Source organism: Emydura macquarii, unplaced genomic scaffold (assembly GCF_026122565.2).
Source record: "Emydura macquarii macquarii isolate MOO-44397 ecotype Brisbane River unplaced genomic scaffold, CSIRO-AGI_Emac_v2 contig_3390, whole genome shotgun sequence".
NCBI classification, from domain to species: domain Eukaryota; kingdom Metazoa; phylum Chordata; order Testudines; family Chelidae; genus Emydura; species Emydura macquarii.
This window is the reverse complement of record NW_027133527.1, coordinates 4,425,503-4,442,663: the sequence shown is the minus strand read 5'-3', so window position 1 is coordinate 4,442,663 and position 17,161 is coordinate 4,425,503. Positions and strand designations below refer to the sequence as shown.

The 17,161-nt window shown below is 46.4% G+C and overlaps 1 protein-coding gene across 2 annotated transcripts in view; it reads right to left on the bottom strand.

Annotated features, from left to right (window-relative positions):
• The window catches only part of LMF1 (lipase maturation factor 1), a 315,025-nt gene that overhangs the window by 20,160 nt on the left and 277,704 nt on the right, over window positions 1–17,161 (bottom strand). For both annotated transcript variants that reach the window (XM_067534103.1, XM_067534102.1), the window contains one exon: window positions 13,855–14,038. In XM_067534103.1, the coding sequence (XP_067390204.1) occupies window positions 13,855–14,038 (184 nt within the window). The remainder of the gene's footprint in view (window positions 1–13,854; window positions 14,039–17,161) is intronic.

Genomic DNA, 17,161 nt, shown 5'->3' with positions numbered 1-17,161 from the left:
CACAAGAGTGTGCAGCAGTGTCACTAAAACACAGGGGAAATGCAAAGCTGTCAGAGTGACGCTCTCCTAATTTTTGATGGTGACAAAGCACCTGCCTGCTCATGGAGAGAACTGGCTCTACAGCCACGCCAACAACTGGCTATACAGCCACACCAAGAATCGGACAACAGATCAGTAAATGGATATTGATCTCAGAGTCCAAGCAGTAACATGCCTGGCTCCTCTTTGCCCTTCCCTGATTTTATGATGAGCTACAATCATATAATACTTAGCTGAGGATCTCAAAGTGCTATATAAAGGGGGGGACAGGTAAGCATCATCATTCCCATGTTGCATGTAGGGAAACTGAGGCAGAGAGCTGACATAACTTGTCAGTGTCACCCAGGAGTCCGTGACAAAGCCAAGATCAAACCTGGATCTCCTGACTCCCAACCTAGTGCCCTAGCCAACGGATAACATGTTTCTTTTGAGAGGCAGCAAGATCCAGTTGTGCTCCTCTGTTAGTAGGGACCCAGTTGGCTCCTGCAATGACAAAGGTGCACTCAGGACTTTCTGCTCCAGACAGTATGATACCCACAAAACCGAGGACAAAAGCAAGAGGTTTTACTCAGCCTGGAATGCCTTCGGTATTCCCACACGCATCCTTCGCGGTGGAAGAGTCCGGATTTCACTGGCCTAGTCATGCCACTGTGGGAATTGTCTCTGCACACCGAAAACGCTCGGTTGACAGACCAGGAGAACGGAGCCTTCTACGTATCCACAGATCAGGTAAAGCCCAGAGAGTGGCACTGAAAGCTGCACCTAAACACCCCCTTCAAACCCTTCCCAGCTTCCCATCAGCGAGCAGCTGCACTGCACTGTCCTGGGGAGACCTATCCCCAAGGTGAGGACGGTTTCAGTCTCATTGGCCAGAGACCCACAACGACGGGGCTTCTTCTGAGACTCTCCAGCTCATCACACACTGGCTGCCAGACAGACTTCAGCTGCCGAAGGATTTCAGTTGCGCCAGCCAGTCCCCCACATCTGCTCATTTCAGAACACAAATGTGCAGCGCCTGCCGTTGACGCACATGTGTAAATATCCCACAGAACTTTCCCCAGCCTCCAGATGGGCCAAATCCAGGGGCGGTGTAAACAGGGGTGTAAAAAGTTAAGCAGTTGGGACCCCAATTGTTCTCTTGTTGACATGGGAAGCCAACGGGGGTCGAACCCATGCATCGGAGAGCAGAGCAGAGCTTCAGGCTGGTCAGAAAACAGGCCTGGGGAGCAACTATAGGGCGACTTGCCCCGGTCTAGCATTCGGGGGGAGGAGAGGAATGCAGAACAAGCGTCATTTACACCCATTTAGTATTCCAAAGGGACCGATTTCAACCCTGATGCAAGAGGCACACTGAAGTCAATGGATCCGATTCTGTTCTAAACCACACTGTCCCGATATCAGAGATACCTCCATTGGCTTCAGTGAAGTGACACCACATGAAGCATAGAAATCGAGTCTGGCCTATCCGGTGACTTGCACCACAGTTTGTGCCAGGGGGTGCTGGGTTTCCTCTGGGAGTGGACGGGATGGAGCACAGTCTGTTAGAGAGCATGCGTTGGAAGCTGCTTCTTTAACCTTCCTGTTAGTTGCTTTATTTGTTATGTGTCCCTGATCACTACCACGGTGTGCCAGTTATACACCTTTTGTACCCATTTGGCTCTCTGTGGGTGTGCAAAATGAGTGTGACTTACACACCAAAGTGGTAAAGGGAGGCTACACAGTAGGAATAGCAACTATTCAGGAGGGTTTTCACATAGGGACATATTGTGGGAATCACCAGACTAGTTTGGCCCAGGTGATCCATCCTGTCTCTGACAGCATCCCAAGCCAGATACTTCAGAAGAAGGTGCAAACATCCTTGAAACAGCAGTTATGGAATAAACTGTCCATGGGGAAGTGTCGTCCTAATCCCCATCAGTTAGTGTTAGGCTTATGCCGTGAAACATGAAGGTTTCTCTCTTTGGTACTTCACATCCTGTCTAGGATAACTGGAGATGTTACTATTTATATAAATATCAAATTATTTTTCAACTCCTAAGATCATGACTTCAATCATATCTTGTAGCAGTGAGTTCCACAGGTTAGTGGTGTGCTATATAAAAATAATATTCCTTTTATTGTTTTAAAGTGTGTTGCTTTTTTATTTAATTGGCTACTGCCTTATTCTTCTATTAGGGGAGAGGGAAAAGAGGAACCCCTACCTGATTTACCTTCTCTGAATGCTCATTTTATACACCTCTTCCACGCCACTTCTTATTCTCTTTAATTTACACCCATTTTATGACCAGTCTATGACTGACATCCTGATTTAAATGATCACTGAATTTGGCTCACTGATTTCAAGAGTGCTGAACTCACTCACTCCAAACTGCAAGTGGCAGAATTTGACCCTCTCTATTTATGTCGTTCTTTGAATTAATGCAGCTTGTGTATTTAATATGGATATCCAACAGCTCTCCATAAAGAGCATTTCATCTACCTGTGGCTTTATAAGCTTTATTCTTCCATAAAAAGACTTTTATACATGTGTATCTAAATGGATGTTTGAAGCAAGCAGTAGGGGACACTGTGGGAAAGCAAAACCCAGCAGCTGTACCTGCAAGATTGTGACTAACAAAGAATATCACTGAAATGCAAGGTTAGTCTGCAAATCTTCTATAATGGCAAAGTTTGTTATTTCCGTTGCTATGGGAAACACAGAGCGAACCGAGTGGATGGGACACACCTAATACTGATGGAAGGCCCTTCAAACGGCAGCAGATCCTCTCAGGTTTTTGTCCCACATTCATCTCCACTGAGGGGAAAACCACAGCATTTTATGCTGACAACTTTTCAATAAAAGGTCACGCCCCCTCACCTGTCTGATTCTATCGTGCCACGCATTTCATTTCATCCGATCTACTGCTCACACAGTATTGCCAACCCCACGTGTTCAAAACCCACGAGCAAACCAGGAGATCTGAATCAATACCACCATCAGGTAGTTTTTTAAACCTGAAATGCAGGCCCCTCTGCTGGCTGCTTGGATGTAAACTCTCCGCACCCGCTTGTAACCCCTGGCAGGGGGCAGCTGCCGTTCTACCCCCACCCTCCCCTCACCCATCCACCCTGCTCCCTTATCATTAACCCATCTCCTCGTCTCCACCCGTCCCACCTACTCTTCTCCCTATTCACAGGTTTCCAGCCCCACCTCCTACATTCCCTGGCCCTCACAGTTCCCCTCCATTTCCCATAGACGAACACCTGACGCTTCTCACTGCCACCCCACTCCCTGGCACCCTGTCACTCTTATGCACTTCTTCTCTCAGGCTCCTGTACTTCACCGTCTCCTGCGCCCACCCGCTCACCCTCCCTCCTGTCCCGCATATACCCTGCTCCACTATAGCCCACTGCACTCGCTCAGCCTGTCTATTACCCCTTCATGTACCCCCAGTCCTGCCCCACCACGTCCCACTGCGCCCCCTCATTATTCCCCTGCTCCCCCTCCGGCTGTCTTCTGCTCGCCCGCTTTTTTCTGTCCCCCCCTGTCCAGCCCATACAGAGCACAGGAGGGGACCATTTCCCTCTGGCTTCAGTCTAATTGAAAAGGTGAGAGGTTCAGGGCAGTCTCAGCTGGGCATACAAAACCCATAGGGCACGATGGACATCTGGGTTGGTGGCAGGTGGGTTTCAGCCCCGCAGAAAGGAATGGGTGACGGCAGCCAAGATGAATAAGCGAGTCTTGAAGCCAGGAACCCAAAATTACAGGAGACTTTAACCCAAATTTCGCGAGGCTCAGAAGAACATTGCAAACCCAGCAACTTCTCTGCCAACGGTCTAATGCTTCAGGCCTCCCAGAAAGATTTAGGCCAAGATTTTCAACAGGAACGAGTGATTCTGGGTGACTCCGTTTCTTGGGGCCCCAAACTGGGGACACCTTAAAGGGGCCGGATTTTCAGATTGTGACAGTTCAGCCAGAAACTGCAGCAGCCTAAGCCGGAGACATCCCCTTTTGTGTAGAAACAATCCTAAGCACGGACAGAGGAAGAAACTGTAGACTCTCGGTCAAGCTTTTTTCCATAGCTATAAGGGCCAGACAGTGAGGATATATATATTTTTTTAAATGAAAGCTGAAATTCTCATCTAAGCACCTGACTCCACACGCTGGGGCTTTAGGAAAGACACCAAATATCAGGAAGCTCGTGATCAAATTATGAAAGTTGGCCCCCCTGCTACAGGATGCCTGGCCCCGTTTGGTTTCTGACACAGTCATTAACAACCCCGTGCCCCCCAGGAAAGGCGTGTGGATTGTGAAGCACGCTTCTCTGTTGAAATTCACACCACATTCCTGGCCCCAGTCAAGTCTGCAGAGAGAAATTTCCACTGAGCATGCCCTCCCCAGCACGAAAAGCTTCGATACCGTGTGCTGCTCGCTGAGGGCTGGAACGTGCAGAAGCAGCACTGCACTAACCACTGCGCTGTTGAACACATTAGTCTGTAAAGTGATACAGTGGCAAAGGAGAAAAAAAATAATCAAGGTGATTTGGTCTGTACCCAGAGAGGCATCATGTCACCAGGCAAGGAGGTGATACAATACGGCTTACCAGGGTGCACGGAGCTGCGCCACTCAGAACCCGAAAGATGCAGATGAACTGGAAGGGATTTCAGTTCATAGATTCTTAGGCCAGAAGGGACCATTGTGATCATGTACGGCACGGGCCAAAGACCTGCCCCGAAATAATTTCTAGAGCAGATCTTTCAGAAAAACATCCAGTCTTGATTTAAAAATGGCCCGTGATGGAGAATCCATCTGCCAGCTCGGAGCATTCAAAAAACATGAGCAACACCTTGCATCGTAAAACGGGCTTAAAAAAAGAGCCAGAAGATTCAGAACAAAAGTAACTAAATAGGTCACTTTTCTTTTCGGGTCTGCCTTTGGATTTTGGACCTTTTAAGTGGAGGCCCCTGTCCCACGCTTTGTACCTCCTTAATGTGTGTCTTTTCATTGCTGGTTGGAAACTCAACCTGAAATGCACACACACAGAGGGGCCACCCTTCTGGTAGCTGGGAAGGTTGTTGATTTCTCTCTTTCAATCAGTGGAGTGAGTGGTTGGAGCTGCCATCCTTTCCCTCTGTCATGCCCTAAGGCCTTCCTCTCTATCCCTGACTCATTGCATGACCTTGGGCAAGTCATTTAACCTCACCATGCCTCAGTTTCCCTACTTGTAAATTGGGTATAATTATGCTTAACTGGCATAAATGAAAACTCTGATGAAGTCAGCCAGATACAGCACTGGACTGGGAGTCAGGTGACCCAGGTGCCATTCCCGTCTGTGAGTGACCCTGAGCAAGTCATTATCTCTGTTTCCCTTCATGCCCTTAGCGTGTCTTGTCTATTCAGACTGCAAGCTCGCTATGGGGTGCAATCCGTCCAGCACAAAGAGGCCAGTTGGGGGATCTCAGCTGGGGCCTCTAGGTACTGCTGTTATCTGAATAATAAATGCTAGGTGTTATTACACCACAGCACCTCCACCAATGAATTCCAAAGCCTATTGCGGGAGTTCCAAAATGTGCTAAGTGCAGTACAAACTCATAACGCTTGCCGTGAGGAGCTTAACCAGTAAACAAAACCTAGCTGAGCGCGTGCACACGCCAACATGCACAGCTGGTTTATTTCTCTCTCTTTTATTCCCTGGCTTTCCTTAAAAAACATTAAATGCAAAAAACTACATTCATCCACCATTCAGGTTACATATTCAAACGTGCCTCAAGAAGTCAGCTAAGGCAGAAATAAAGGTGCACATCGAAACATTCACTCGACCACTATGCGGATAAATTATTTTGGATGACTAACAATGATTAATAATAATAACCCCTAGCTCTTATATAGAACATTTCATCAGTGGCTCTCAAAGTGCTTTACAAAAGGAGGTCAGCGTCATTATCCCCATTTCACAGATGGGGAAACTGAGGCACAAGGAGGGGAAGCGACTTGCCCAAAGTACTAGTCAACCTATTAAACATAGGCCCAAATATACCACAATATTCACCTGATTTTTAGAGGTGCTGAGCACCCACAACTCCAGCTGATGTCAATGTGAACTTCAGAGCTTGGTGCTTCTGAAAATCAGTCCACGGGTATGACATTGGGGGAAGCAGTGTGGTCTAGACAGATAGGGTACTGGGTCAGGAGGTCAGAAGATCGTGAGCTCTGTTCCCAGACCAGCTACAGACCTCTGTACCCCCTCGGGCAACTCATTGCATCCCTCCTTCCCTTCTTCTCCTTTGTCTGCCTTGTCTATTTAAACTCTTTGGGGCAGGGACTGTCTCTCCCTAGGATTCCCAGAGGCTAACACAATAGGGCCTGACCTCACGGGTGGGGAGGGATTTTGGTGCTACTGTAATACAAATAACTCACAATATGGCACGAGTGAGCTAATGTAAAACCACGAGAAGCTTAACTCTTTGTACTTCCTGACTTTTATGAGGTTTAACCAGGTAACCTTAATAGCACATTAAAATAGCATTTCTGCTTTTAATATATTAACTTGCATTGAAAAGGACCTAAGTACTTTAAAATATTAAAAAGTAGGTTATGGTTTAAGGTAGGAGAGGGGTGGTGGGAAAAATTACGGAGTCAGCAGCAACAATAAAACACTGAAGAGATAACAAACCAGTATATAATATAATCAATGGGGAAAAAAATTTAAAAACCCCACAAAGAACGACAGGGAGTGTATTCCCAACTGAAATAATAAGAATAAGAACCCTTTACCTCTACACTTTAATTGGTCACTTAATAAAAAAGGACTGTGGATTAGTGTGACATTTTACTGAATCTTAGTCCTGGCGCAGATGCTCTGGAGGAGGTAGGTATGAGATGCACATGTGGAAACAGCTGGAAAGTTGGCATGGCAGCTCAGCATTAGTATTTTGCATGTCCAGAGAGCTCTGCACATTTCCCCACTAGATTTTGTGTGTTAAAAGATGATAAAGGGGCAAAGGTGGTTTGAAGTTCAAGATTTTTGTCTTAAGGTGGCATTTTTAGCTACCGTGGATCAGAATATACACGGCACATCAGATCCTACAGAGGATCCCGTTTTAGTCCACAAACACTCTATAAGAGGAGCGGGCACAATTGTCAACATTGCCGGCCGTGCAAGACAGGGTGACTGGAACATTTAGCTAGATGCCATAGGTCACAGTTTGTCCCAACAGTCTGATATTTTTGGACCTGTTCAAACTATAACCTAACAAGATATTGGACTTTAAAAACCAGTAGCAAGATGGCAATTGCTTTGTTAGGACTATTATATGGTAGCACCAACAGTGTGCTCAGCACTGTCCAAACCAATAGCTCCTGTTCTGGAGAGTTTACACTGTGATTAGAATAAATTTTCTTCATGTCACAGGAAAAAACAACAAACCCAACCCAACTCACCAACCAACCCGCCACCTTTGATTTCCCTTTATTAAGAACAGCTAGGATTTTCCATTGCTGACTACCAGCCAAAAGCTAGAAAAACTGAACCACTTTAAAACCCAGACTATACACACTATTCTGCTGTCTGGTTGCCATTTATTAATTATGTTGAATCCACCATGCTAGCTCCCAAAGCACTGAGTTTGACGTCTTTTGTACAACAACATCACAACACCACTTAATTCAATAGCTTGGTTATTTAATGCACACCCTTTTTATGTGCATTCACATGCTTAGTATCAATTTGTTCTTTCCATTTAGCAGTGACTCTCTCTAAACAACATACATAGAGTTATACTGGGCCAGATCTTGATTTAAGTTCACTTCATTGGTGGCAGGCCAATTTATACCAGCTCAGGTTCTGACCCATCAGAACAATTCTAAGCAATGGAAACATGAACACCAGCTACTTTGACCAAAAGGACACATTGTCCTGTCCAGTTCCCACACAGAGGTCTCATCATTAGTGAGTGTCTATTCATTTAATAATACAACCACACCCATCAGCCTTGACACTACTGTATTTGGCCAAGACAAAAGAAGGGTCTCACAACCATGAGAGACCAGAACTGCTCAGGCACATCCCATGGGAAGGCTAGGGTTACAGAGGGTGGTTGGCTTGAATACTCCTTGCCCTCTCTGAATGCAGGGACTGGGATTGTACTTGGCTCTTGCTGGGAAGTAGGGTGAGACTGTGACTGAATAAGGCTACCTCGTCCCCTCCTTCCTAGCATCTCCATGGAAATTTCAGCCAGAACCTGACTCAGATTTTTTTTAAAGTCACACGGTGGTCCAGAAATTATTGCACAGTTGCAAGATCCTTTCCTCAGCTGACCGAGAACCTGATGTTGCAAGCACGTCTGGACATGAGTAGCTTTACTCCTGCAAGTAGCTCTAATGAAGTCATTGGCACTAGTCTAATGTGCATAAGTGCTTGTGGCATTCGGGCCCAAAATATTCTTGAGACATTTGTTGAGTCTCACATAACTCACGTGATACATACTCATGACAATGTTATCAGTGGGAAGATAGTCCAAGGGAATCCCCTTCTAAGAGGCTGCAAAGAAATACATTAAAAAGAAAGGCACACTGATTTCTACACGTCATTGCCCTGGCGCATTGTATGAGATTGTTCTCTTCTGCAGACAGGAAGAAGCAGCACAGACATGTTACTGGATTGGTTACGTCCCTGCCAACACTAAATGAAGGACATTAATTCAGAGCTACAGCACCCATGGGATGCCAAAGCATTCAAAACAAGGAAGCGATTTAGAAACCAAATGAAAAGGGAGATTGTATTTAGATAATAAAATTAAGATCATAAAAGCAATTTCCTGGAAAGTAATGTCACATTATATTACATGCAATTAAAGCGCTACCAGGACAGTAATTAAGTGGTAGTCAACTAATAAATTGCACTTCAGAGTTAGAGCTCCAGAACAAAATCCCTGAGCTTCTTACGTTTCGGATATGCCAGCTATTCAAACATGTGACAAGTGAAGGCCCATGTCAGCCATGACAGGCTTCGGGCCTACTTCTGTCAACATGCCTGTGTTTCCCTAGCGCAAATCCTGCAGTTATGCTCCACAGTGGAAAGTTGCTCAGGAAGCCCGAAGTGAAAGAAGGCGTCATATGTCAAGCGTGATGAGGTGTAAAGAGGAACCTGTCACGAGCCGCACAAAGGGATGGTAAATATCTTCCCCCAAGCTCCATTAGCTTTTCTGCAGCTTGTCAGGAGTGGGGTATGTCAGTTCCTTAACTGACCACCTTCAGCAAACCGCAAAGCCAGCTCGCAGGCCTGCTGTTCCAAAAGTTATCGGGCAGACTGGGAACACTGGGGAAAAAATAAAATAAAACTTGCTGAAAAGAAATAAACTGCAATCCAGAAACAGGGAGGGCCTGGTTTTATGAACCAGCTTCACTATTTTGGGGCAAAACCAGTTGGAATTCCCAAACTTTTTTCCTGGAATTTAAACCCCTGGTTTCTCACCCCCTCTTCTTCTCCCCACATTGCCAAGCCATCTGTCCAGGGTGGTTCAATCAAAAAAACAACAACAAAACCCAAACCCAACCTTCTCCTGCCTGAAGTGGTTTGTATTAAAGACAGAAAAACACACATCTCTCCAACAGGTAGGCGAGGACAACTGGGTGATCTATACTTTAAAGTGCAGCTCGCGGAGCCCCCATCCCCTCTGATCCCCCCTGTTCTCTGCCTACCATACTGGGATGAGGCGCTCAGAGCTTCTGCCCAGTGGGAAGAGGGGGGATCTCGGAGGGTCAGTAAGTTTGGCCATCCCTGGTATATATAATGCCAATTATTTTTAAAAGATAGTTACTTAAGGTTAGGTTCTTAAATCCAGTTTGGCACCTAAATAAGGGTATGTCTACACTAGGGAGACAATCCTAGCATAGCTATGCTGGCATAGCCCCGAAGCGTGTTTTCCGGTGGTGCAGGAACACCACCTCCCTGAACGAAGTCAGGCATGGCTTCCGTTGACAGAGCTGCACCTTCACTGCGGGTTATGTTGGCACAGCTACATCTGTCAGGGATGTGGTTTTTTCACACCCCTGAGCAATATAATTACGCCATTGTAATATTTCAGCACAGGCCAGGTCTAATTTGCAGAGGTGCAGAGAACCAGAAATTTCATTTGTTCAGAGCAGAGAACTTGAAGTCAGTGTCAGGGCTGTGTCAGGGGTAGCCTGTGCGAATGGGGTGAACTGCTCAGCATCTGATTGAAGAATCGAAGATCAGTTCAGGGCCAGGTCAAAACCACGGAATCAGAGTCTGTCACCAAATGGAGAGAGTGAGACAAGAAAAGGCATCGGTCTGGGCAAGATCAGAGTCAGAAGCCAGGCCGAGGTAGCGAGTCTGGGATTAGGCAAGTCACAACAGGGAAGGGTCTGTGGCAGAAGCACACCAGAGATCTGCGTTGCTCAGGCAACTCCCAGAAATGGCTTCCAGGTTTATATAGAGAGTGCCAGCCAATCAGGGAATCACAGAGGTCTGTCACTCATGCTCCTTGGGCGGGGCTTTCTTCAGGTCTTTGCCTCTCAGTACTTTTCGGTGGCAGCCCTGCCTAGGCCTCTAGTGGTGATGAGGAAGCAATGCCTGCCTCAGAGCCTACAGTCCCTGCTTCTAAGCCAGCAGGTTCTTACAGCTTCTTCTGGGGAGCAAATATGGCCTCATGACGACAGCAGGGACTCATGGGTTCTGCTCCCAGCTGCTGGGGAAGTCAGTGGATGTGCGATAGCTGCCATTTTAGCTGACACCACGGGCTCACCCAGGGACTTCCAGAGCTAAGAGAAGAATCTCCACAGTTTCAGCTAATGAGCCAGGCTCTGTGGCTGAGGGCTGTAATAAACGTACACCTTTGGTGGTTCAGCTGTAGAAGGGGACACATAAACGGACCAGTAGGCATTTACCCACTGCCAATGAGGGGATCATGAGGTTTAATGAGTGGAAGTGTAATTCATCGACATGTGTAACTGCAGGGCTTTGAATTCACCAGTACGGTTGCAGCCCCATGTGTGGCAGCCTATAGAGACACCTTGGGGACCTTTTCATAGAATCACAGAAGATTAGGGTTGGAAGGGACCCCAGGAGGTCATCTAGTCCCAACCGCTGCCCAAAGCAAGACCAACCCCAACTAACATCCCAGCCAGGACTATGTCAAGCCGGGCCTTAAAAACCTCTAAGGATGAAGATTCCCCCCCTCTCCCTAGGTAACCCATTCCAGTGCTTCACCACCCTCCTAGTGAAATTTTTTTTCCCAATATCCAACCTAGACCTCCCCCACTGCAACTTGAGACCATTGCTCCTTGTTCTGTCCTCTACCTTTTATTGAATTAAAAGGAAAAGATGGAAATGGGCCTGCATTATTTCTGTCTCCTGCTCCTCCCCAAGCTGTTCACATATATCACTGTCACTCAACATGCCAGGTCTGTGTCTGCTGAAAGATCTAACTGGTGTGTAACACTGTCACTCAGCACCAACACTTGCGTACAATGCATGAGTATTTATACCCCATCCTCACTTCTTTTCAAACCTGAGAACACTTTGTATTTTAAAACCTTAGGGATATTCCTGCCTTGGAAAGAAATGGCCATTCTTTCATCTCGGTGCTGTTTCTCCTACACACAAAACCTGCTCTTGAGTGAGCTGGAGTGAGTCTTTCTAGATAGCAAAGCCCTTCCAAATTAAATGAGATTTTCAACCAACAGCTTCCATTCCACCCACTGCATCTTTATTTAATGCTACGCACTAGCACTGGATTGAGTTTTGACCTTTGCTGTCTTCTTGCTGAGGGATAAGCATACCTAATGCAGATTAAATGAAATTCCAGCACACAAGAACTTGAGGGGTAAATATAAATCCATAGCCAAAGAGAGATGTTTATGTCATTGTTGAAAAATCTAAAAGGCGCCTCAATGAAAATACCACAAAAACAGAAAATGGGAGGGGAGGAGGAGGACGAAGAGATTAAGAGGATGAAGGAAAAGGCCTATAATAAAGTATTCTGGGATGGGCGGATGTTATGCAATTGTTCCCAAGCCTTGACTTTGTAAGTTCTGTTGTAAATTGTAATGGGAATGTAAATAAGACTTTGAAGAAAAGAATAAAAAGGCTCAAGAACCCAATTCTGGAAGTTTCCCCACTAAACCCCTCCCCCCACCTGTTTGCAGGTGACAGGGAGGAAAAAAGATATTTGGACAAAATATGAACCCTTCCTCAGCAAAACTCCCAATGAAACCAGTTGCCTGGGTTATTACTGAGTTACTGGGTTACTACTACTGAACCCAGGATTTTGAACCCAGTTAGAGCAGGCAACTCCAGATGGTAAAACTGGGTTCTAGACCTGACTTCCACTGACTCACTGTGACATCTCGGGCACATCACGTAACCTTTCTGTGCCTCAGTTTCCTTGTTTTTATAGCAAGAGTAATGATACTTGCCCACCTTTGTAACACACTGGGATATCTTTGGGTGAAAAATCACTATATAAATTCAAAGTGCTTTTACAATTATTATTGCTGAAAAATAAAAAATATCTTAACTAAAACGGAGCTATATCAACCACTGAGCTTAAACCTCTATTCAACTGCATTCATTTTTCCATTTAAATTAAAAAGCGATCCTTTATTGACACGTACATACTTCCTAGAGGGCCTTGAGGGACGGACGCACAATATTTTGGTTGGAGGTACCTCTCTTCCTAGTCACAAAAACAACTATTGAGTGACTTTAGCTAATTTATTCTAATTTGCCAGAAATAAGCTGGAAAGAAATTCAAATAGAAATTTAAATAGAAATTCAAACTAGGGTTTCAAATATTTTTTCTGCCTTGTGAATGTGCAATAAATTCACAGTTGATACTGTGTATGCTTTATAATCACTGGACTGCTTACCTATTTAGGTAATTAAAGACCCTATTGTGTTTTTCCTAAGAACAGAGCCCATTCATCCTAGCTAAACTCCAAACTGGGCAACCACATTCTAGCTACCTAAATTCCCCCTGCAGGTCCAACTGCATCAAGCATCCTTCTTCACTGTCCTAAAGTGGTGTGAAGTCTTCCTGTGAGCTGTAGTGTTCCACCCCAGAGGCTACTGCATTTCAGTGGGGGGAGAACTGATCTCTGTAAGCATATTATCTCTAAAATATTTGGGAGTTGTTTGGGGTGAAAAGGCAAAATATGATGCAATGTTCTAATCAAAATAAAAATGGAGAGAGTTTTCAAAATCAAATCTCATTGAAATAAAAAATAATGCACCCAGTAAACATTAGCCTTTTTGCTCTTCCTCAAAGCACTTCACAAGCGTGGATAGGTACCATTATCACCAATGTATGGATGGGGAAAATGGGGTGCACAGAGTTTAAGTGACCTGCCCAACTCCACATTCTGAGTCAGTGGCAGAGATGTGGTGAGAAGGTAGTATCCCTGACTCCAAATGCACTGCGTTACTGGAGTGGACCCTGCTACCTCTACTGACAAGCAAATTATTCATCAGAAGTGGACATTCTCCCACTAACTCCCTCTGTGACTTTGGGCAAGTCAGTCAGCCTCTCTGCGCCTCGGTTTCCCCATCTATAAAATGGACATAACTATTCTATATTCATAGGATTAATGCTACTTTGAAGTCCTTAGCTGAAAGGGTCTCTCTATAAGAGCAAGTTGTTATCCTATTTCTATAATTTAACCACCACCAACTACAACAAATAGGAGAACAAACATCTGTTGAGGTAGTTGTCTATTCTAGGGGCACAGCAATTTCATGTTGCTTATTCCCTTGATTTCTACTGTTCTTTCTGGGTCAGAGAACACACAAAGCTCAGCGCGTATAAGGTACACACCTGGAATGCAGCAAACCACATGAGCCAGTCCAGACGATAGTGGTATGGCGTAATAAGGCACGGCCTCCTCTTCAAATCCCCTGGCTTGCATTTAAATTCATACTCTTCCCAAACTGCAGTGGGATCATTGGGGTCCAGGCTGGATGTACCTTGGAAGACGATCTCGGTTCTCTCTTTAGTAATGCTGCGGGAAACATCATGGCATTGTTATTTTCTCAGGCTATGCCAAATCCTAGATGCTGAGAGTCAGCAAGTAACTGCCCCATTCGTCTAAAATCTCTTTTAACCTACCTTTGGCTTTTCAGCTACGGGGAAGTGTGGTAGCAGTTTAACATTTCGATTATGACAAGCGTCTAAGCACCAGTCTATCTAAGGTACTTCTATGGTCCCCATGGCCACAGCACCTCAGCACCTCACCTTCACTGTGTTTATCCTCACCAGGCCCTGGTGATATATCCCCATTTTATGGATGGGCAATTGAGGCACACAGAGACTAAGAGACGTGTCCAAGGTCACACAAGGCAGAGCAGGGAATTCAACGCGGGTCTCTCAAGACCCGGACTGGTGCCCAAACCATGAGATTCGCCTCTCCCCCAACTTGGTCCTCAGCACATCACTTTATCTCAGCCACAATGACAATCTAGCGGCAGCACACGCCGTGGCGCGAACGCCTTACCTTTGCGACCGCATGGCTCGTGCGGGGCAGCCAAGATTAGGTCAATCACAAAACTGACACATACATAACCAGATTTTCATAAGGACCCACGTGTGCAAAAAGGCACGCGTGTCATTTGCAGGCGTGGTTGTCCCAACGACACACCCGAGCTGGGCATTCACACGTGCCATTCCGTGTGCAGCTGTGGCAGATGGGCACACAAATCATACATGCGCATTTTAAAAAATCTAGCTTGTGACCTCCAGCAAGAAAGATTCTCTCTGCAGGATCCGCAGAGAAGCTTCCAGCAGGGAAAAGCCCAGCAGCCTGGCTTCCTTCAGGTTCACTCAGGAGAGCTGTGGCAATGGGCAGGCATCACGTACATTGCATCCAGGTCAGTTGGCTTTGTCGGCTCTAGAATGCGGCAGCCAGCTGGCATGCATGACCCACCGCCTATGGAGCACGCCCTAGCAGATTACTCTTGGCACACCGGGAACAGCTGTCTGTAAGTGTCCAAGCGTTTTGCCCTCCCCAGCTGGAGGAGAAGTCTCACGGAGCCATTGCTCTGCAGCCGAGGAAAGGAGGGCAGGGGTGTGAGCCATCACAATTGAAGCCAAGAGAAACAGAAAAGGAAAACAAGCTTACTGGAGCTAATTAGACCTATAAAAAAACACCCCGGCCTTACAGCAGGTCACAGGCAGTCCTAAGTGTTACGATGCACCAGCCTCCACATGACAAGGCAATCGCACACTGAAGAGGGCAAGCCCCGGGCCACAGGAGAGACCTATAGCGAGGCGCCCATGTCGAAATCTGTTCCACAATGGCTTTTTTTCCCACGATGGAGCGCTCTGTTTGCCATGGCGTGGGCATAACATCATAATTCTGTTTATCAAACTGGTCCAGCACCCCTCCCCTAGTTCCGTCCCTCTCTCGCTCCTTCCACCACCAACCCAAGCAACTGGAAGCTGAAACAAGCAATTCCCTCCCCCTTTGCTTCTTTCCAGTGATAGAGGCTTGCAACTAATGGACTGCCATTTGTCTCAACTTATAATTGTTACCTCCATTTAATAGATTCTGGACTCTTCAGCCAAGTTCCATACTCTACCCTAGGCTGAGTTATGAGCCGTGGCTAGCTGCCCAATGGTTAGAAACACACTGTAAATCAGGGACACCAAATTACTAATAAAAGTATGTTCCTACTGTGTGATTCAAAATATGTCAAGTTTCACATAATCGTATATTCATTATGAGCTGCAATCCTCTTTTTATTGGTTTACACAGGCTGGAATTACAAACATATTACAACAGCATTTCATCACATGCTCTTTAGGTTCTGGTAACTGTTGAGACAAAACCCCTGGACTGAAGAGGAAAAAGAAAAAAACAACACCCCAAATACAACAAACTCCCGTAACGCCAAGACTCCAACAATCAAAGAGGTGCAAGGATTAATGCTGCTTTGTCCTCACCACTCCTACCCTCCCCCCCTTCCATTCTCCCCCCCAAAAACAGGACTTCCACACGTCGCACAGAACACATCTGTGTTTTAAAGTGCGGAGGTTTCGGTTTTTCTTTCTTTTTTTTTTTTTACTGTGTTTGTTCAAAGCTTCCCTGTCGGCAGAGGCTGAATAGGAATGTCTGCTTGTTTGAAAGGTGGGTAAGAGATCATTTCACAGGCCGGTGTGACTATGGGCACGCGGCGTAGCCCCACGGCTCAGAGCATGACGTGACTTTCACAAAGCATTGCAAGGTTACGTTTTTGTAACAAGGACCTAACGCACGTGGGTGGTTACCCTCGGTATCCGCTGAGCCAGAATCTTTGGCAGCCAATCAGATTCCTCCTTTTATAATGCCCCTTTGATAACAGTTGGTTATTCATCTGATGTTTAATCCGCAGTCCACTGCAATGAATAGAAGCCTTTCCCATCCTTTGGCTCGGCCTCTTCGAGCCGCGGTTCTCGACCTTTTTGGGCTCAGGGCCCATTTGTAAATGTTTATGGCCTGTCGTGACCCAGTAAATAATCTGGGGGTGGAGGCCCGGGGGTGGTTTCGGTCGGATCCTGCCCCCGGGAGGGGTTGGGTCTTGCCCAGCATTCACCCCACAGTGGCTGCTTTTCTGCTGCGGGGCTGGCTGGGCTTGGCTCTCCGCCTCTGGCGTTACCACCTCCAGGGTTGCAGCGCTGCTCAGGTTTGGACAGGAGCTGCCACACGACCCTTTGAAATATTCTGGCAACCCGATTTTGGGCCCCGACCCATGGGCGGAGAAACCCTAATCTAGAGAAGGTCTCCTGGTCAGCACAGTGGGCCCTAGGAAAGACTGATTTTGTGGGGTCTGTGTAGGAAGACAGCAGGGTTCACGTTGTGGAGGTTTGTTACTGGCCTGTTTCATCAGGATTACCTCAGACCCTCCAACTGGGTTCAATGGCTTGGGCACCGTCCTTCCCTCAGCTGCATGTCTACAGCTCACGTGGCCGTCAGTAGGAATTGCGCGCACAACTGGTTGGAAGATGAAACTCCCAACCCTCCAATTCTATTTCCTCCCTGTAACAGCATCCGGAGATGCAGATTTCTTCCAAAACAGCTCGGTAACTGATCAATCCCTAGACGGTGCCCAAACATCAAAATGCTGGGTGTGCTGCAAGAACCCAAACA